The sequence below is a fragment of the Salvelinus sp. IW2-2015 genome, linkage group LG1 (assembly GCF_002910315.2).
Source record: "Salvelinus sp. IW2-2015 linkage group LG1, ASM291031v2, whole genome shotgun sequence".
Taxonomy (NCBI): domain Eukaryota; kingdom Metazoa; phylum Chordata; class Actinopteri; order Salmoniformes; family Salmonidae; genus Salvelinus; species Salvelinus sp. IW2-2015.
The window spans coordinates 35,296,507-35,319,744 of NC_036838.1; the positions used below are offsets into that span (position 1 = coordinate 35,296,507).

Below are 23,238 nucleotides of genomic sequence, written 5' to 3' on the forward strand. Positions count from 1 at the left end.
TGGTGGTTTGATTCATTCTGAAAATGGCCACATTAAGTTCTTTAACCCATGTTAATGTTGGAAGATTAGTGTACAACTGTAGGCTATACCCTCGTCTATTGCCTGCAATAACCATGGAACTGTTATGCTTGGTCTGAGCTCTTTTTTTAATATTATCAACTGTTACTAAGAATCCTCAGCAAGAACCACATAGCCGAGACGGCATTTACAGAGAAAGCAAATGAAGGTAAACAAAACAATGTAATTAAATTAAACGATAATGAAGGCAATACCAACTGAAGGGAACTAACAGTAAATTGGCAGTTGAATATGTGTTGTTATTAGGACTACTGACGGTCAATACTGATAGTGGATAGCATTTAACATGATAGAAATAGGAGACGGAGAAAGTCGGGGTGGCCTACAATTAAGACATTCAAGAATTCCCATCAGAGCAAGTTAAAAGGCTGTACATTTTAAATTCTGCATAATGGCACAGCTTTTCATAAACTTTACTGTGGGAATGTTGATATACTTCAGTTTGCTGCTATATGACTGATTTCACATTTGTCTCCAGCGATTATAAGGGAAAATATATCTAAGTGTCATCTATATTTACAATTCCCTTATCCAAACAAATTATTCATTTACCTAACTCTTAGCACTTATCAAGTTGTAAATTACACTGAATGACAAATGCTGTTATTTCTATCTGAAAAAATTAAATAGATGCTTTTTCCACTTGGTACGTTTCGCTAGACCTTATTAATGCTTTCCTGGCGCGTAAAGTTGATGGAATTATAAGGGAATTAAGTCAAGGTTAGAACACGCCGTATCTGTAGACACATCTCCACCACACCTTCATTTATTTGATCTCCACCCAATACAAATAACAAGTGAATAGTACGCTATTCTCATGCTTAAGTTCAAGGTCAGAATACGCGTAGAGAGAAAAGTGCATAAAAAGTTAATTACGTTCCTTTGACGTATGCTTAACTCAGGTTGGAATTGGGCCCATGGAGTGGCATGGCCAGAGATTTGCTAACTCAGGACTGTTACAGCAGACACTTTAATCCAGAGCGATTTACAGTGCATTCATCTTAAGATAGCAAGGGAAGAACCACATTCACAGGCATAGAAAGTAAATTTTTTCTCAACAACGTAACAGTAAAGTTAGTCCTGATGTCTAAAAGCATAAATGATACCCTCCTCTTGGAAATGTTGCACCTGTAGGAAATTGCAGTTGTCCTTCTAGAATATAAGGGTTCACATGATAAAGGCTACATTAGTGCTTTAAAAAACCTGTTATATATTTTTGATTGAGAGGGACTGGCTGGTAGTAGAGGGATAGAGGTCTGGGCCTGTGGTAGGCCTGGCTACACCCTATTACTCCAACACTGAATGACTAATCTGAGCTTGTCAGGAATGGATCAGCCTTGTGAGGAGCCAATTTGTACTACTCATCAGTTTTCTGAAAAATAGAATAGGCTGTCATATTAGGCCATAATGAAGTGTGCGTAGTCTGTGTTGAACCTAGCCATTACAACACATGGTCTAATCTATGGCACATTAGAAAGAGCTGGAAAACCTGGACCCATACAAATCAGCTGGGCTTGACAATCTGGACCCCCTATTTCTGAAACTGTCCGCCGCCATTGTCGCACCCCCTATTACCAGCCTGTTCAACCTCTCCTTCGTATCATCTGAGATCCCCAAGGATTGGAAAGCTGCCGCGGTCATCCCCCTCTTCAAAGGGGGAGACACCCTGGACCCAAACTGTTACAGACCTATATCCATCCTGCCCTGCCTATCTAAGGTCTTCGAAAGCCAAGTCAACAAACAGATCACTGACCATCTCGAATCCCACCGTACCTTCTCCGCTGTGCAATCCGGTTTCCGAGCCGGTCACGGGTGCACCTCAGCCACGCTCAAGGTACTAAACGACATCATAACCGCCATCGATAAAAGACATTACTGTGCAGCCGTCTTCATCGACCTGGCCAAGGCTTTCGACTCTGTCAATCACCATATTCTTATCGGCAGACTCAGTAGCCTCGGTTTTTCTAATGACTGCCTTGCCTGGTTCACCAACTACTTTGCAGACAGAGTTCAGTGTGTCAAATCAGAGGGCATGTTGTCCGGTCCTCTGGCAGTCTCTATGGGGGTACCACAGGGTTCAATTCTCGGGCCGACTCTTTTCTCTGTATACATCCTGTCTCTTATACACATCTAGATGTGTATAAGAGACAGGCCTTGCCTGGTTCACCAACTACTTTGCAGACAGAGTTCAGTGTGTCAAATCAGAGGGCATGTTGTCCGGTCCTCTGGCAGTCTCTATGGGCTGTCTCTTATACACATCTAGATGTGTATAAGAGACAGCCCGAATAGCATCACCACCCTGGACGGTTCCGACCTAGAATATGTGGACATCTATAAGTACCTAGGTGTCTGGCTAGACTGCAAACTCTCCTTCCAGACTCATATCAAACATCTCCAATCCAAAATCAAATCAAGAATCGGCTTTCTATTCCGCAACAAAGCCTCCTTCACTCACGCCGCCAAACTTACCCTAGTAAAACTGACTATCCTACCGATCCTCGACTTCGGCGATGTCATCTACAAAATAGCTTCCAACACTCTACTCAGCAAACTGGATGCAGTTTATCACAGTGCCATTCGTTTTGTTACTAAAGCACCTTATACGACCCACCACTGCGACCTGTATGCCCTAGTCGGCTGGCCCTCGCTACATGTTCGTCGTCAGACCCACTGGCTCCAGGTCATCTACAAGGCTATGCTAGGTAAAGTGCCGCCTTATCTCAGTTCACTGGTCACGATGGCTACACCCACCCGCAGCACGCGCTCCAGCAGGTGTATCTCACTGATCATCCCTAAAGCTAAAACCTCATTTGGACGCCTTTCCTTCCAGTTCTCTGCTGCCTGCGACTGGAACGAATTGCAAAAATCTCTGAAGTTGGAGACTTTTATCTCCCTCAACAACTTTAAAAATCTGCTATCCGAGCAGCTAACCGATCGCTGCAGCTGTACATAGTCCATCTGTAAACTACCCACCCAATTTACCTACCTCACCCCCCATACTGCTTTTATTTATTTACTTTTCTGCTCTTTTGCACACCAGTATCTCTTCTTGCACATGATCATCTGATGATTTATCACTCCAGTGTTAATCTGCTAAATTGTAATTATTCGATTTATTGCCTACCTCATGCCTTTTGCACACATTGTATATAGATTCTCTTTTTTTCTACCATGTTATTGACTTGTTTATTGTTTACTCCATGTGTAACTCTGTGTTGTCTGTTCACACTGCTATGCTTTATCTTGGCCAGGTCGCAGTTGCAAATGAGAACTTGTTCTCAACTAGCCTACCTGGTTAAATAAAGGTGAAATAAATAAAAAAATAAAAAAAATTGTGTTAATCATCTGTTCTTTATCTGGGATTAATATAATGTAGGTACTGTCTGGGATTGTACTAGTTAAATGTATCAGCATCAATAATGTCATATCACTCAAATTAAAATCATAATTTGTGACAACAATCATGTGAATGTAGTAGATGTACCAGCTGGATTTTGCCTTTGTGGAGAAAGTTCACTTCATGCCCACAAGATGGCAGTGTTGAATCATGGATGTGGTCCATCGTTCTTAGAAGAATCTGGCTCATGTTCTCTTTCGACTCTTCCGCAGTACAACTTTTGTTTGGTGTATTTTCAAAGGCACCTGCAGAGGATTTTCTCTCATATAAAGTCATGTAGATGTTCCAGCTAATTTTCACTGAGAGGCTGTGGTCTGTTTGGTCAGCATGCTTTGCAGATGGTGAATTAAATAGACAAATATTTGGCAGCTTCCCATTTACTTTACACTTACCAACATACACTGAATGTACAAAACATTAAGAACAACTTCCTAATATTGAGTTGCACCCCCTTTTGCCCTCAGAACAGCCTCAATTTGTCAAGGCATGGAGTCAAGATGGTGTCAAAAGCGTTCTACAGGGATGCTAGTCCATTTTGAATCCATTGCTTCCCAAGTTGGCTGTATGTCCTTTTAGGTGGTAGACCATTCTTGATACACACGGAAAACTGTTGACCATGAAGAACCCAGCAGCATTGCAATTCTTGACACAAACCGGTGCGCCTGGCACCTACTACCATACCCCACTCAAAGGCACTTACATCTTTTGTCTCGCCCATTCCCCCTCTGAATGGCACACATACACAATCCATGTCTCAATTGTCTCTGGGCTTAAAAATCCTTTAACCTGTCTCTTCCCTTTCATCTACACTGATTGAAGTGGATTTAACAAGTGACATCAATAAGGGATCAATACTTTCACCTGGATTCACCTGGTCAGTCTGTCATGGAAATAGCATGTGTCCTCAATGTTTTGTACACTCAGTGAAACTAAAGTGAGGAATTGCACAAGGAATTGCACAAGCAAATAGTATTTTAGAGGGGGATTGTATGATAAATATTTGAATCACATATTGCATACAGTAATATTTGCTTATGCTTCTCGTCTCAAGATGAGTTGCATTACTTCTCCTGATGTTAGAGTTTAGAGTTAGAATGTTAGAGCATTCAAGAGTTGAAGAGGCTCATTAGGTGGCAGTTGGAGGTGGGTCAAGGTATGCCAGTGGGATTCTCCAATAAATTAAGGTACGTTTTGTCTGGCTGAGCGTGGCATTTGTAAGCTGCTGGTATATTTTTATCAGTAATGGGTTCCTGTGATGTGGCTATGCCAGTTATCAGGCCGCCTGAAAATGCCACGGTGTTAAATACTTGAAAATGGCAACTGTTGATGTAGTTTTTTGAGTTTGAAGTTCTTGGAGGTGTTTCTGAGGGTTACTCATGCCGAGGCTCCAGGGTGATACTATTTTGTAATGACATGTCATTCATTTTATTCACCTTTCCCCAAATGCTCTGTGGAATTCAAGAGCAGCGGTAACACGTAGGAGAATGGTTTCTATGCATAACATAATACTTTAACTAAAATACACACACTAGCTTTTATCACCTCCTTGGTGACTCTGTGAAAAGTAATGTCTTCTGATTGAATGACAGTTTAACTACAACACATTTTGTTTCAGTCAGACAGCCTGTGTATGAGAGTTATAAAATATTCAACACATCTGTAGTTTTCATATTAATAAAAAAAAACGTTTTATTTACATAAATTACAAGAAAGCACAAACTGGTTCACCAAAATCTACATTAAAAACATCTTGTATATATTACATTTAACAGATTTACTATAATTTACTCAATGTCTGAAGTAAAATCTTCAATAAAAAGAAGGGCTATAATACTGAATCTTTGACATCTCTTTTTAAAATCGCTACTAGGCAGAGAATGAAAACAGAATCGGGACATTGTACTCACAGCACTAAGAGGATAACCAAATCTGGACAATCTTCTGTGTGACCTCTTTATTATCTGAAACAGCTGATTCTTGACTAGTGGTTATAGAAGTGTATACAATGGCAGCAGAGGAACATGAGGCTCAGTCTGTCAGTCTTCACAAAGATGAAGTCGTGGAGTCCACCACTTCTCGACCATTACACACCGTTGGTACAATATTGGAGGCTGAAGCTGCAGAAAGAGAATAGACCATTTTCTACAACACTTCTATCAGATTACAATCCACTGGCAGTCAGATTAGAGGTTAGAGAAGAAGATGGAGTAGAAAAGAACACCTCATTCTAAAATATAGAGACGCTGGTCTGACAGCTCACCACAGGGGTGTTCTCAAGTGACGTGTTGTATCACGTAATGTGTTGAAACATCTCAGTGATTAATAATGATAATGTAAAATTATTTTAGCGACCACGATGGAAATAATAATGATGATGATGGTAATGGTGATGATGAAGGTTGTGTTCGCCTGCCGGCGGGGTTTGTACCTTGAGAGAAGCTGGATCCGGGGCCGGTGGTGACGCCGAAGCGGGTGGTGGCCACCCGGAGCGAGGTGACGTTCTTCTGGGGCTGGAACAGGATGATGTGGGTCTTAGGGGCGAAGAGGCAGCCCAGCACCACTGAGCCACTCAGACTGACAGAGATGCACATGGTGGTGGTCTGCACCTGAAGGGGGGAGAGGGATAAATGGAGAGGATGGGACCAGAGACAGGGATTACTCATCTGATAAAGCCAATACATACCATATTACGGACAGGGTTGGGGAGTAACTGATTACATGTAATCTGATTACAAAACAACTAACTCCAATCAGTAACGTTATAAGCAACAATATTTAAATAAGATTACAGATACTTTTGTAAACCTAGATGATTGCTTCTTGGATACCTATACATTTCCCAATGACATTCAATTCAGCATTAAAAAAAGGAGCAAGTTTAAATCTGTTCCGCCTGAGCGAGTCTAACCCCTAATCAAAGGGCTACCCAGACCCCTCTTTTACACTGCTGCTACTCTCTGTTTATTATCTATGCATAGTCACTTTAACTCTACCTGCATGTACATATTACCTCAATTACCTCGACTAACCGGTGCTCCCGCACATTGACTCTGTACCAGTACCCCCTCTATATAGCCTCGCTATTGTTATTTTACTGCTGCTGTCGAATTATTTGTTACTTTTATTTTAAATATCTATTTTTTACTTAACTCTTATTTTTCTTAAAACTGCATTGTTGGTTAGGGGCTTGTAAGTAAGCATTTCACTGTAAGGTCTACTACACCTGTTGTATTCGGCGCATGTGACAAATAACATTTGATTTGATTTGACCACAAGTCAGAGACCACTATGATGGCACAGCAAATGCGTTTGATGGATAATTTGTCTTCTTCTAATGCCTTTTAAGAGAAAAGCAATCCCCCCAAAAATCTGATTACGTTACTGAGTTTGTTAAGCCAAAAGTTACGTTACTGATACAAATTTTGGACAGGTAACTAGTAATTGTAACGGATTACATTTAGAAATAACCTACCTACACAACCCTGACTACGGAACACAATACACCATGGAGACTGAGGAATGTCAAAAAGCAAACAGATAGTAAGCAGACAATCTCAGGAAATAGGTCACGTGTGCTTGTGTGGTGCTACCAGCAGTATCTGAGAGGAGAGGGGTGTGAGTGAGTGAGCTGTTCGCCTGTCAGTCCCTCAAATCATCCTAACTCCCCTCTCCCTCCCGTCATCTCCTTCCATCCGCCCACATGCAGTTGTGTGTCATCAGCCAGTCCTTTTATATACAGCCAAGCTTTGTTTTTGTCTCTTCCCAGATTACTGTTTAGTTATAGTGCAGAGCTGCATGGTGGGTGGGTGCTGGGTGGATCTTGCCAGTCTGCCATCCACACACTTCCAAGGTGTCTGTCCATGTCTCCCTGAATACTAATATCAGCATTAGAATGAGCTGGGCTGGCAGGCAGAGAGCACCCAGCGGTGGACATGCTGTTCAAGCTGTGCTGTGGCCGTTCACTCACTGCTGTCACTGAATGCAAATTCACCATAACATGACACAAGTGAATCTTTGAGTTGTATAGTTCAATTTGAAATAAATAATTGATTTGTTGACCGTCTCATCTATCAGTCCCTTTATTGAGCTGTACATTGTTAAAAAGTTAATCCATCGGTTTAAATCTGGTTTATAATATAACTAAATGGTGGTGAACGGATGTCATCCTCATGTAAGTAGCTGGATATTATCAAATAGCACACAGGTCCTATATCCCACACTTTGTATTCAAAAATAGTTTCAATAACACGGCAATGAGGACAGTATACTGCATAATAAAGTGTTAAGCAAATATATTTCTTAGGAAGAGCTGAGAGCTGGGAATCTGTCTTCTCAGTTTGGGATTGAATTGTTCATTATGAAAACTGACATACAGTAGATACAGATTTTTGTAAGTACTTTCGATAAGACTTTTAGATACAACCCACTGGGCACAGATGTCAATTCAACGTCTATTCCACATTGGTTCAACAAAATGTCATTGAATTGACGTGGAAACAACATTGATTCAACCAGTGTGTGCCCAGTGGGAAGTGTCTGTTTTTAAAAGGCTGTGTAGCCTGTGGTAGCCATACATACTGTCTATTCAGGTGTGTTTTTCCACCTAGAGGAAGCCAGAAGAGTGAGATCATCCTACATTTTCAGCCTGGTAACAGGATGTGAACGTAGAGCATGAATGGATGATTTCAGTGTTTCTGTTGGATTGTAGAATATGAGTATATGAAATAAATGTCACCAATAAAACCTAAAGATACAGGTAACTGCTAAAATAAAGGAAACATCAACATAAAGTATCTTAATAAGGCATGTTTTGTTGATGGTACTGTCTCAGAGGCCGCTCCAGAATCTCCCATAAGTGTTCAATTGGGTTGAGATCTGGTGACTGAAACACACACACACTTTAAACCCCCTATGGTCCTTTGAGACCCCTTTTTCAAAGTCAATGAGATATTTTTTTCTAGCCATGGTAGCCAAAATAATGGGCAACTGGGCAATTTTATACATGACAATAAGGATGATGGGACGTTAATTGCATAATTAACTCAGGAACAGGGGTGAAATTAAGGCGGTATGTTCCGGGTAAGGCGTCCTGGCAAAAGACAGTGGGGGTACGCCGTACCAGTAAAACATGAGCCTATCACAATAATGAAAACAAAAAGTCAAGAGAATTGTAGGTTATTACACCATTATTAATCATTACCTCATGTCATGAAACATTTGCGAATGGACTTGAAAACAGGTGGTATAGACTACATTCCAAAATGCGATGTGGTTAGACAAAAAAACGGACATTTTGCAAAGGCAGGGATGAGTGGCCAACACAGACGCGTGTGGATGCATAAATTCTTCCCCCCTGTCAAATGTCATTACACTTTTTGGTGTTTTGTGTAACAGATGTCTCTTTCCATTCACCACTGTTTGGAGGTTGGAAATATGTTGCGAGTGGATGAACGTGCAAGGGTAGCCTAGTAAAGGAGCCCTTAAAACGATTGTTTGACAATCAGATAAAAACATCATGACTGGTTGTGTTTATGCCACAATAAAAGATGAACAAATTTGAGATAAATATGCTTTTTTGCGTGTATGGAACATTGCTGAGTTCATGAAACATGGGACCTGTAACGGCTTTCGTCGGTGGAAGAAGGAGAGGACCAAAGCGCAGCGTGGTTAGTGTTCATCTTAAAATTAATGAAACTCAAAAAATCTGAACACTACAAATTACAAAACAACAAAAGTGAAAACCGAAACAGTTCTATCTGGTGCAGACACACAAAGACTGAAGACAACCACCCACAAAACTCAACAGAAAACAGGCTACCTAAATATGGTTCCCAATCAAGGACAACGATTGACAGCTGCCTCTGATTGAGAACCATATCAGGCCAAACACAGAAAACCAACACAGAAATAGAAAACATAGATTACCCACCCAACTCACGCCCTGACCACACTAAAACAAAGAAAATACAAAAGAACTATGGTCAGAACGTGACAGGACCAACACTTTACATGTTGCATTTATATTTTCTTCGGTATACTTTGTATCCCTCATTTACTCAAGTGTTTCCTTTATTTTGGCAGTTACCTGTACATCTGATAGTTGTACAACCATGTACAAGCCTAGCTGCAGATATTTGTAACAGCGTGGGGTAAGATAGCTGATGATGCCTTTGATTTGTTGAACCACATTTTTGGCATCCATGATTTAAAACAAATCTTGAGGAATAAAACTTAGATTCTTCTGATCTATGGGTTACATGAAACAAGGGCACTCTTTGCCTTTGAATATGACTGATGTTTCATCACCTTTGTTAACCTATCACAGAGGTTGGAGGAAAAGCTGCTTGTCCCCTTCAGGGATGACATCTTTAATATTTCATTTGGTAATCATGTTGTAATTCATGCCTCAGTACACCATATTTTGCCTGCTTAAACATTTCATGGATGGCATATGCAAATTACTGTTTGATTATTCAACCAGAGATCTCTGAAATCTCAGGGTGTGAGGACAACCATCTCATAGCAAGAGTGTAGACTGACAGACTGACCCTAGCCCCCTGACACATAAACTACTGCAGCATAAATACTGGAGGCTGAGACAGGAGGGGTCAGGAGACACTGTGGCCCCATCCGATGATACCCCCTGTTTGGCCCTGTCTGGGGGTATCATCGGATGGGGCCACAGTGTCTCCTGACCCCTCCTGTCTCAGCCTCCAGTATTTATGCTGCAGTAGTTTGTGTCGGGGGGCTAGGGTCAGTCTGTTATATCTGGAGTACTTCTCCTGTCTTATCCGGTGTCCTGTGTGAATTTAAGTATGCTCTCTCTAATTCTCTCTTTCTTTCTTTCTCTCTCTCGGAGGACCTGAGCCCTAGGACCATGCCTCAGGACTACCTGGCATTATGACTCCTTGCTGTCCCCAGTCCACCTGGCCGTGCTGCTGCTCCAGTTTCAACTGTTCTGCCTGCGGCTATGGAGCCCTGACCTGTTCACCGGACGTGCTACCTGTCCGAGACCTGCTGTTTTCAACTCTCTAGAGACAGCAGGAGCGGTAGAGATACTCTTAATGATCGGCTATGAAAAGCCAACCGACATTTACTCCTGAGGTGCTGACTTGTTGGACCCTCGACAACTACTGTGACTGTCTCTTATACACATCTAGATGTGTATAAGAGACAGCTCCTGACCCCTCCTGTCTCAGCCTCCAGTATTTATGCTGCAGTAGTTTGTGTCGGGGGGCTAGGGTCAGTCTGTTATATCTGTGTCTCTTATACACATCTAGATGTGTATAAGAGACAGGTGCTTCTACACCTGCATTGCTTGCTGTTTGGGGTTTTAGGCTGGGTTTCTGTACAGCACTTTGAGATATCAGCTGATGTAAGAAGGGCTATATAAATAAATGTGATTTGATTTTATTTGTAGCAGAAAGAACACAGCACAGTGACACAGTGGCTTGCGAAAGTATTCACCCCCTTGGCATTTTTCATATTTTGTTGCCTTACAACCTTGAATTAAAATTGACTTTTGGGGGGTTTGTATCATTTGATTTACACAACTTGCCTACCACTTTGAAGATGTAAAATATTTTTTTATTGTGAAACAAACAAGAAATAAGACAAAAAACTGAAAACTTGAGTGTGCATAACTATTCCCCCAACCACCCCCCCTCTGGGATTTTTGCCCATTCTTCAAGTTGGATGGGTTCCGCTGGTGTACAGCAATCTTTAAGTCATACCACAGATTCTCAATTGGATTAAGGGCTGGGCTTTGACTAGGCCATTCCAAGACATTTAAATGTTTCCCCTTAAACCACTCGAGTGTTGCTTTAGCAGTATGCTTAGGGTCATTGTACTGCTGGAAGGTGAACCTCTGTACCAGTCTCAAATCTCTGGAAGACTGGAACAGGTTTACCTCAAGAATTTCCCTGTATTCAGCACCATCCATCAATCCTTCTATTCTGACCAGTTTTCCCAGTCCCTGCCAATGATAAACATCCCCACAGCATGATTGATGCTGCCACCACCATGCTTCACTGTGGGGATGGTGTTCTTGGGGTGATGGGAGGTGTTGGGTTTGCGCCAGACATAGCGTTTTTCTTGATGGCCAAAAATATTAATTTTAGTCTCATCTGACCAGAGTACCTTCTTCCATATGTTTGGGGAGTCTCCCACATGCCTTTTGGCGAATACCAAATGTGTATGCTTATTTTTTTCTTAAAGCAATGTTTTTTTTCTGGCCACTCTTTCGTAAAGCCCAGCTCTGTGGAGTGAACTGCCTAAAGTGGTCCTATGGACAGATACTCCAATCTCTGCTGTGGAGCTTTGCAGCTCCTTCAGGATTATCTTTGGTCTCTTTGTTGCCTCTGATTAATGCCCTTCTTGCCTGGTCCATGAGTTTTGGTGGGCGGCCCTCTCTTGGCAGGTTTGTTGTGGTGCCATATTCTTCAACATTTTTTATAATGGATTTAATGGTGCTCCGTGGGATATTCAAAGTTTCAGATATATTTTTTATAACCCAACCCTGATCTGTACTTCTCCACAACTTTGTCCCTGACCTGTTTAGAGAGCTCCTTGGTCTTCATGGTGCCGTTAGCTTGGTGGTGCCCCTTGCTTAGTGGTGTTGCAGACTCTGGGGCCTTTCGGAACAGCTGTATATATACTGAGATCATGTGACACTTAGATTGCACACAGGTGGACTGTATTTAACTAATTATGTGACTTCTGAAGGTATTTGGTTGCACCAGATCTTATTTATGGGCTTCATAGCAAAGGGGGTGAATGCACATGCACTCACCACTTTTCCCATTTTTGTTTTTTAGAATTTTTTTAAACAAGTTTTTTTTTCATTTCACTTCACCAATTTGGACTATTTTGTGTATGTCCATTACATGAAATCCAAATAAAAGTCCATTTAAATTACAGGTTGTAATACAACAAAATAGGAAAAATGCCAAGGGGGATGAATATTTTTGCAAGGCACTGTATATCCCTCACAGCAGACAAAACAAATCACATGAGCCACTGTTTCAGTTCAGTTGCACCAGAGATGATCAGAGTGGTCAGATTAGATATCTGTGTTGATCTGACACTCTGTTCTGTCCGTGTCCCACTCTTTCCCCTCCCCCTTCTGCCATGAGGTAGGGTCCCTCTGAAGCCCTGGGAGACATACCATAATCCCAGCGCACGGGACACAGCTGGGACTCAACGTCCTGCTCTTTCACACTCCATTTCACACAACTACGCACAGGGTAGTTCATGCTCATGCTCTCCAGCCTGCCCATCTGTGTCTGCAGAGGTATAGGGTCACCAGGGGACCTCTCTCTGCCTCTCTCCCTGGCTCCAGTCCACAGAGGGATCCCAGAGGGAACCAACCACGACAGAGCTCAGTATGTCTTTCTGGAACTCTCTCTCTCCGTCATCAGATCTTTAAGTTTAAGACTTAACATTCCAAGTATGATTAGGTCACTTGGCCACATAAATATTTTTCTATCTGTTATGCTTTTTGCTCTGCTGTCCACACACCACATACACACTTGTGTAAAGTATACACATACAATATTTACGCAATGTTGGAGAGCATTACTTAATAAATCCATTGACTAATCATTTGCTCTATGCTAATTGTCATTCAGTAGCTGATTTCAAGTGTGTTTTCAGTCCAAATCCATCCCACCTATTAAAACATATATGATATGATCTCCTCTGAGCCTTTGTTCTCATCTGGAACAGATTTCTCAGCCACATGAAAAGAGAGCTGCTGCTTTTATCAAAGTTAAAGAGAAGTGTTCAAAGGGATTTGATATCTCTCATCTCAACTCGCAGGTGCTTTAGAAAAGATTCAATGCGCCAAACTCACATTCCCTGACTTGACTATTAGGACACAGGAAAAACACAAGTAGAATTAACAACAAAGGGATCCATTTTGTGTGTCTTCAACCTCAGCTTGTAAAGTAGACATATGTTAGGCAGTGTGTTGATGTTGTGGTGTTATTCTTTGGAAAAGCAGTGATTATTTATACCATAATAACAAACTCTCTGGGCTCTAGAGATTACTTGACTTAACAAGGACTTGAGTCATTTATGTTTTACTTAAATCCATATTTTATTGACGTAGCCCTTTTACACTCATACATGTATACGGGTTTAACTGACAGACATTCTGAACTTGAGCACCGTGCATGACAAGAAGTTGCCCCCATCCCGCCCGGTAATTGGGCAACTTTTGCAAATGTTTTGTTTTCTGAGTGAGGGAAATGTTGTAAATTAAGATGACTCAATGTATTTTGAAAGATGAGATATTGAGGATTACAATAAATACAGCTTTGATGTCATACAAACAAGCCAAACACCCGTGTCCAAATGTGAACTTCACATCTCCAAATCATAAAACACATGTAATATCAGTGTCAACATTTATGATCGCTGTGTTTGATGTGCAGTTACAAGATAACAGGACGTCATACCCCGGGTTGTTTTGGACAGAATGAACAGATGTTCCTATTAACTCCAAACTGTTCCCTTTCAATTGCTACCATACTTATGTATTTTCATATTTATTCTGTAAGAAACATTTCAATTTGGCCCTATCCATATATGCCAATTCCCATGAGTGTAAAGGGTTAAAACTACATATCGCAAGTCTGAATCTGGCCCACCGAGTTGGTAACTCACCCTGTAGTCGCTGGCCGTGACGTAGAAGATGGGCTGGAAGGCCAGCCAGATGATACAGGTGGTGTACATGGTGAACCCAATGAACTTGGCCTCGTTGAAGTTCTCTGGACACTTCCTGGTCTTAAAGGCGTACACGGTGCAGAGGATGATGAGGATGCAGTTGTAGGTGAGGGACATGAGCATGCTGGAGTCTTTGCTGTTGCACTTGAGGGTAACTATGTCCCTCCTCTCTGGGCTCACCTCCTTCCTGACCCCCGGGGTCTCCACCAGGAGCCAGACCACCACCACCACCAGTTGGCAAGAGATCAGACCCCCGCAGATGGCCACCTGGGAGGCAGGGCTGATGAACCTCGGTCGCTGGGCTCCATCCTTCACTCCGCTGAAGATGCGTGCGATGCGGTTGGTCTTGGTGAGGAGCGCTGAGTAGCAAACAGCGAAGGAGGTGCCCAGGCCTAGTCGACGTAGGGTACACACAGCCATGGAGGGCTTGGCGATATAGATGAAGGTCATGCTGTAGCACATCAGAACACCCAGCAGGAGAATGTAGGACACTTCCCGCCCACTGGCCTTCACCACGGGGGTGTCGTTGTGCTTGAGGAAGAGGCCGATGATGAAGAGTGTACACATCATGCCCAGGCAGGAGATGGTAACCGGGCCTATAGCCCAGGCGTCCTCCCAGCGGATGTACTCCTCAGGCAGGTTGTAGCAGCCCGTCAAGTTGGCCAGGGGCCATTCGCCAAACTTGCAGTCGGCGCAGGTGAACTCATCCATCAGGTACTGGTAGGACTGGCAAGGGATGCAGATCCAGCAGCACACGTCTCCAGGCTGCATGCTCTTCACCTCGTTCTTCCTGCAGGGGTCGCTACACTGGGAGGTGGGTACAGCATGACCCTCCCAGGGGATCTGGCTGGTGTTGAAGGTCAGACTCTGGGCCCAGTAACCCACCTTATGGTAGACGTAGCGCCCGTCCTCTTGGTGGTAGTGGAATATGTTGTAGCGGCCCAGGCTGTCTCCAAAGGCATCGAACCTCACCATGTTCTCTGTGTCTGCTGGACGGAATGGAGCTGAAAGGTGTGAAAGAGAAGACCATGGACATGTTATGATAGTTGAAAGTCAAATAAGCAAATGAATGTCTATCCATAACAATACAATATATGATCAACCCTCTGAACTCTGACTAAGATTGCTATTTTGAATTAATTGTGTTTTTCTTTCCTAGCATTATGTGTACAATGAACCAAGGATCTTGGCGTCGACATGTTCTGATGGAATGAGCTTGTTTCTGCTTCATCACTTCACCTCTCTGTATCTCCCCTCTGACATTCCATTCCTTCCACATGGGATTGAACAGTAGCTGATGCATCGGGGACACAGGTGCAAACCCAGCATTTACATAATTGAAGCCAGAAGGTTGACTCTGTTTTCTTTGCACTTGAATGTGAATGCGATTCAGAAGTCTGTTTTACTATTCAGGTGCCAGAAACTATGGGTTTACAGCAGATTATACCATGGAATTGTTGAATACTCATTTCTTATTGGCTTGCTTCCCTATAACGCACAGCATATCGGCATGGTAGAATTCAATGGCTATAATTCATTCTTACATGTTTTGTTTGAGTTACTTTTTAAAACAAAAGTCGAATTCAAAACATTATTGGTATTGTTGAATTTGATTTTCGTAATAGCAAGCTAGGACTAATGGTTGGTTAGCTAAACTAGCACATCTGTTTGTTTAGTTACCACAGCAACTACCGTAGGTATCTAGTAACAAGGCTATATACAGGGGGTACTGGTACTGAGTCCATGTGCGGGGCTACAGGTTAGTCAAGGTAAATTGAGTAAATATGTACATGTACTGTATGTAGTTGTAAAGTGACTATGCATAGATAATAGATAATAAACAGTAGCAGCAGCATAAAAAAAAGGGGGGGGGGGGTCAATACAAATAGTCCGGGTAGCAATTTGATTAACTGTTTAAGCCTTTTGGACCTAGGCGCTCCGGTACCGCCTACCATGCGGTAGCAGAGAGAACAGTCTATGACTAGGGCGGCTGGAGTCTTTGGCAATTTTTAGGGCCTTCCTCTGACACCTCCTGTTATAGTGGTCCTGGATGGCAGGAAGCTTGGCCCCAGTGATGTAATGGGCCATACGCACTACCCTCTGTAGCGCCTTGTAGATGGAGGCCGAACAGTTGCCATACCAGGCGGTGATGCAACCAGTCAGGATGCTCTCAATGGTGCAGCTGCATAACTTTTTGAGGCTCTGAGGACCCATGACAAATCTTTTCAGTCTCCTGAGGGGGAATAGGTGTTGTCGTGCCCTCTTCACGACTGTCTTGGTGTGTTTGGACCATGACAGTTTGTTGGTGGAACTTGAAGCTCTCAACCTGCTCCACTACAGCTCTGTCGATGAGAAATGGGGGCGTGCTTGGCGTTGAACACATTTCTACTCTAATTTCTAGAGGCAAATGGGTTAAATTATAAAACGGGTTGTTTGGATCCTGATTGGTTGATATGGGACAACAACTCCCGCAAAATACCATAATTCCACAGTAGCAGGCAGGAAATTAATGAACTTCATCTCCCTCTTGGAAAAAAGCGTCTACACATTTTTCCACACTACTATTTGTTTTGCAACAGTTGGGGGTTTTATAAACCTACCAGTCTGCCTCCTCTATGACCTGTGCAACAATGTATCATTTTACAAATGTGATCTCTCCCGTGCGAGTAGGCTAGCCAGCCTAAAATTGAACAATGATTCACCAGGGAAACCGGCGCGAGGCAGCATATGTAGGCCTATTGGATATTTATCAAATCCTTATTTATTGAAGTTATTGTCTCTCATCATCCTTTAATCTGAGATAGATAGCTACATGCCAATTATATAGCAACGTCGAATGAATAGAATGATTAGAATGAACGACTGGGTCAAAACATGAGAAAATAACTAACGACCAGCCCGCTTGGGTAGCAACTTCAGAATGCAAAAGTTATCCGATGCGGGCCTGGAGGCAAGGGAAATAGCTGTGAGTGGCCATTGGTGTGAGAGCTCACTCAATAGTTATTGGCAGCCCCTAACATGGAGAACATAAAGTGCTGGCGCGCCATTTTAGCTGGCAATGATGTGAGAGGGAAGTCCCATTCTCCGCAAAAGACGAGGATATCACTGGCTGTCACTGACCAGTTCCAGGACCATGGAGAGTTCTTCTAATAGTGTGCCATCAACGGAAACTTCACCATTAACATCACCAGCTAGGTTGGTTAGGTAGTCCAATCTGATGTCTTCTGACAGCAAGATTCCCTGGGGATCCATCTAAAATCCATGAATGGCTGAGATGGATTGCTTGGGTAAAGCAACCCTCATGGACTTCAAACCACCCACCATTACTCATGCATGAAAATATTATTGCCTTTTACTCCATCAATACTTTAAGACTACTTACTCAGTCAATAGTTTAGTAGTTAGATAGTCAGAGCATTTGGCTTGGTGGTGTTGTTGTACAGATGTGTTGATGCTATAGGGTTTTACATAAATGATCTGATACACTTGCTAACTATCTCTGCTCACCACATGAATGAGAGTGTCGATGCCTGATGAAAGTGTTTATGTACAGTTATTCCTATTTGTGATATCCAGGTTCTGGGCCAAATCACTGTCCTCACACTCCAGGCAGATAAGATGTGTGGGAAAATGAGCCTCAGAGTGTGAGGCTGGACATGGATGTTTCATCTTTGCAAATTTAATCGTTGCACGCTGTTATCTTCAACAGTATTATAAACAACAACTTGAATTAGTCATTGGACTGTTCCTATGTTTAGGTAGGAATTGATACAATGGATCTAATTTGTTGTAATCAAATTTGTCACCAAGCAGGGCACTCATGGGTAGATTATGATTGCAAGATATCATGCAGTGTAGTTTTAATTTTCAACATTATGTTGTGAGAGGATAATTGGAGAAAAGGATAATATAGATAAACCAAATGAAGTACTAAAAAACCGAGTTGAATATGGTCTATTTGTTCTCTGGCAATATTCTAACGGGAAATCACATTTCTTAGGATATAGTTAGACTACGGAGGTCATGAAATGTTGTCAGCCGCTGGTGATTGTCATGCAAATCACTGCAGGTCTCACAGTAATTGACCTTTATTTAACATAAACACATTTAGCATCTCCGGCTTCCCCACTTAGCGGACCTTTGGAACATGTACAGTTTTAAAAAGTCTAATAAATACATTTAATATAGCCTACACTATCACAATAAATCCATGATTTATTTTAGGCAAGTCTAAAGAAAYATGATATGAAGAAAATGTAGCCTATTTCAGAAGAACAGAATAACATATTCTGAGCCATCCATATGTTAGGCCCTGATCTGGCTATGCCATATAGCTGTAGGCTACACTAGTTAATTTAGCAGGCGAGATTTGCTTATAATTCCCGTGGCATTATTTTATATTGTTTTATAGTAAGAACAATACAATTGAACTTTTAAACTGAATAACATAGAAAGGACATTTTATCCAAAAGATTTGAAGGAGTGTGCACATGCGGCTATTCTGTGTTGAGTGGTTAACAAAGAAACAGGTCCTCCTATATGCTTCATTTAGAGTTATTTATGCAGATTTAGTTGTGATACAAACGTTGGGCTATATGTTTTGATGAAATTGAGTTGCATTAAAGGCAGGCTGCACACACTTCATCAGTATCTCATTCACAATTTGGCAAGCACTGGATAATATTGTCACCCATCAGACTATTCTCAATTTGTTATCTGGTATTTGCGTATATCCTACTAATGCTGTATATGTGTGGAATATTTTTTTATTTAGAATGACCCACAAAATAACAGACGTCATCAGTAGCCTGCACTTGAATAGCGAATGGAGGTTACGTTTTAAATATGCCAGGTATGCTACACCATTCGTAAAGCAGATTAATGTGCATCATTTTAAGAATTTAGCAATAAATATAGCTGCACGAGAAAGCTGGGATCCTCTTTTAAATAGTGTCCAGTCAAAACTCACACGATTGCGCAATAACTGGGCTTATAAGAACACGTTTCTCTAGGCTCTGTAGGCTATGGGCTCTGAGCTCTCCAAAACGTATAGGCCTATGGGCTCTCTAAAACATATAGGCCTATGGGCTATGGGCTCTCTAAAACATATAGACCTATGGGCTCTGGGCTCTCCAAAAACGTATAGGCCTATGGGCTATGGGCTCTCTAAAACATATAGGCCTATGGGCTATGGGCTCTCTAAAACATATAGGCCTATGGGCTATGGACTCTCTAAAAACATATAGGCCATGGGCTATGGGCTCTCTAAAACATATAGGCCTAGGCTATGGGCTCTCTAAAACATGTAGGCTTGCTATGGCTCTCTAAACATATGGCCTATGGGCTATGGCTCTCTAAACATAATAGTGCCTATGGGCTATGGGGCTCTCTAAAACATATAGGCCTAGGGGCTATGGGCTCTCTAAAAAAATATAGGCCTATGGGCTATGGGCTCTCTAAAAACATATAGGCTACAGGTTCTCTAAAACATAGAGCTATGGGCTCGCTAAAACATATAGGGCACGGGCTCTCTAAAACATATAGGCCTATGGCTCTCGAAAACATATAGGCCTATGCCTATGGCTCTCTAAACATATATAGGCCTATGGCTCTCTAAAACATATAGGCTATGGGCTCTCTAAACATATAGGCCTATGGCTCTCTAAAACATATAGCCTATGGGCCTCTCTAAAAATATAGGGCTATGGCCTATGGGCTCCTCAACATAATAGGCCTAGGGCCTATGGGCTCTCTAAAACATATGGCCTATGGCTCTCTAAAACATATAGGCCTATGGGCTCTTAAAACATATAGGCATGGCTCTCTAAAACATATAGGCTATGGGCTCTCTAAAACATATAGGCCTATGGGCTCTCTGAAACATATAGGCCTATGGGTCTCTAAAACATATAGCCTATGGCTCTCTAAAACATATAGGCCTAGGGCTATGGCTCTCTAAAACATATAGGCCTATGGGCTCTCTAACATATAGGCCTGGCTCTCTAAAACATATAGGCCTATGGGCTCTCTAAAACATGATAGGCCTAGTGGCTGGGCCTCTAAAACATATAGCCTATGGCGGGCCTCTAAAACATATAGGCCTATGCGGCTCTCTGAAACATATAGGCACCTAATGTATGGCTCTCTAAAACAATATAGGCCTATGGCTCTCAAAACATATAGTGGCCTATGGGCCTATGGACGCTCTTAATACATATAGGCTATGGGCTCTCTAAAACATATAGGCCTATGGGCTCTCTAAAACATATAGGCCTATGGGCTCTCTGAAACATATAGGCCTATGGGCTCTAAAACATATAGGCCTATGGGCTCTCTAAAACATATAGGCCTATGGGCTATGGGCTCTCTAAAACATATAGGCCTATGGGCTCTCTAAAACATATAGGCCTATGGGCTCTCTAAAACATATAGGCTATGGGCTAGGCTACATGATACATGCGACTGATTTGAAAAAGTGCATACACTGTTCCTTGCCTTTTAGACTGCACACGCTGGGCATCATTCACAAGTGATAATATTCTCACCCATCAGACTATTCTCAATTTAATATGGTCTTTACATATACTAAATTATATATGTGTGAAATTAGTTTTAATTTCGAAAGGCCATTATCATGCATCTGTCGGAACAAGAGTAGGGGAAAAAAGACATGTCATCCGTATGCATTTCAACAGCAAATGGAGGACGCTTTTCCGGTGGTTCATTTTCATGCCAGCCAGGTAGGCTGCTCCAGTTGTAAAGCAAAGCAATGTGCTTAATTTTAGGAATGTTGTGAAATAAATATTTTATGCCTATAGAAATATGATTGGATCCTCCTCTTTTTAATAGAGGCCATCAAAACTCTGTTTTCTCACGCAATTGCATAGCCTATAGAAATGTTGTACAACATGGGCTTATAGGAACACATTTCTTTCCATGCATCAACCAGCTATAAGGAGCTGGCTCTCACTGAGCAACAAGTGATCATATTCCTCTCAAACTGTGAATGGCAGGGCTCTCATGAAGTGTTTGATTTGATTTTCGATTTAATTTGCATTGATGTCAGAGTGATTAGAGGGACAATAGAGTGCAGAGTATTGGCCTCACAGGAGGTTGGTGGCACCTTAATCGGGTAGGACAGGCTCCTGGTAATGGCTGGAGCGTCAAAAGTGGAATGGTACCAAATATAGCAAACGTATGCTTTCCATGTGTTTGACGCCATTTTATTTGCACCGTTCCGGCCATTATTCTGAGCCATCCCTCAGCAGCCTGCTGCTGATTGGTAGGCTACTCATGACTATCAGCAGCATTAGAGCGCAGGTTCCGTGGCATGACCCAACGGTCACGTGGAATTTGACTTGGAATTTGACTCGTAACTGCCGGTGTGGCGGTAATATGGTCACGGTAACAATCCTAGATATAATATTTTTTTAGGATATAGAACATCTAATTTCTCTGTATACAGTATAGTCATGTAGCCTTGTCATAGCCATACACATCAATCTTCTTAACTCACCATCAAACTTGGTCTTGAGAATATACTCCCTGTAGAACCTCCTGCCGTTGCCTGGCTTCAGAGCGTCACAGACCTTGGTGGTGGAGTTGGGGCACAGTGTCTGCCTCATGTTGTGCAGGGCGTGAGCCATGGCATAGACAGCATTCACCACAAACATGATCTTCGACTCCGGCTCAAACAGGCCATCGCGCAGAGAGTGCTTCCCACAGCCCAGGTCATGGAGGCTACACTGGAAACGATTCTCCCAGAACTCCCTGAACCAGGGGTTACGTGTGTTGTTGTAGGGGTTCAGGCCTGTGAAGTACTCAGCAAACTGAAGGATGGGGTAGGAGGCCAGCTCAATGGTGAAGGCCCCATCTGCCACAGCCTCGCTGCCTCTCACCACGCTATCCTGTCTCCCCCAGCCGTCACTGGCCACCCAGATGAAGGACACGTTCATGCGGTTGGCGGCTACCAGCAGTTCCCGGGCGTCTTCACTGCGCGTGAAGAGGATGACCACCTTGGCGTTGGACTTCTGCTGTAGCGAGCGGATCACCTGGTCGTAGCTGTAGCGGTTCATCGAGCGGCTCACCTTAGCTGAGGTGGCGATGCAGATCTGGCTGGCGCGGGCTTCCTGCTGGAAGGCATCGATACCTGTCTCACCGTAGTCGCCCTCCGATGCCACGGTGGACACGTAGGTCCAATTGAAGTAGCGCAGGATCTCTGCCATGGCCTTGGCCTGATAGAAGTCAGGGGGCACCGTGCGGGCAAAGTAGTCGTAGCGGCTCTTGTCACTGAGCTTGGCGCTGGTGGAGGCGTAGCTGATCTGAGGAATCTGGAAAAGACGAAGGAGGTTGGCCACCTGGAGAGGGAGAGAGGTACCATGAGACCATGATCAAGATTTCAACAATACTGTAGGTATTTACTGTACCTAAACTTTACACCGGGGTTCCCCAACTAGCAGCCCACAGGCCAAATTTGGCTCATGGGTGGTTTTAGTTGGCCCCCAAGTTCTTGGAGCAAAACAAATAAAATCTTACATTTTGTATTTGTTGGACATAAAAGACTGTTAAAACACCACTAAATCAGCAGTCAATTTGCAGTCCACAAATTATTTGTAATTATGTTCCGGCCCCATGACCATCCTCTCAAGACAAAATCACCCCCTGCTAAATCTAGTTGATGATGCCTGATTTACACCCTCATAATAGTACTGGTAAAGTTTAGTACTATAACTGTTATACATGTATTACAATTCACTGCATTAATGGGAGTTCTGATATTTTATTGAATCAAAACAGATATTGCGTGTGGGTCATTTCTTTATAAATCATCATTTCACAAGTTGATGAAATGAGCCATATCAGATACAGAATACTGTAGTCTCACTAGCATTTTGGCCAACCGGGACAATCAGTCTCACTCCAATCTGTAGCCTCTCATCTCCCTCTGAGTCCCAGCAGTGTATTTCACAAATCTCCTTTCTGCTGATTGTGTGACAACATCCTGGGGTTGCCACGGGCTCCAGGGATGCCCACAT

At 42.7% G+C, this 23,238-nt stretch overlaps 1 protein-coding gene across 2 annotated transcripts in view; it reads right to left on the bottom strand.

The window, feature by feature from the left end:
• Positions 1 to 5,170: 5,170 nt before the first annotated feature.
• Positions 5,171 to 23,238, bottom strand: part of LOC111966423 (metabotropic glutamate receptor 2) — a 67,917-nt gene continuing 49,849 nt past the window's right edge. For both annotated transcript variants that reach the window (XM_023991051.2, XM_023991042.2), the window contains exons 3-6: positions 21,720 to 22,560; positions 14,144 to 15,207; positions 5,904 to 6,081; positions 5,171 to 5,592 (exon numbers count right to left, since the gene is read on the bottom strand). In XM_023991051.2, coding sequence (XP_023846819.1) covers positions 5,519 to 5,592; positions 5,904 to 6,081; positions 14,144 to 15,207; positions 21,720 to 22,560 — 2,157 coding nt within the window. In that variant the 3' untranslated portion in view covers positions 5,171 to 5,518. The remainder of the gene's footprint in view (positions 5,593 to 5,903; positions 6,082 to 14,143; positions 15,208 to 21,719; positions 22,561 to 23,238) is intronic.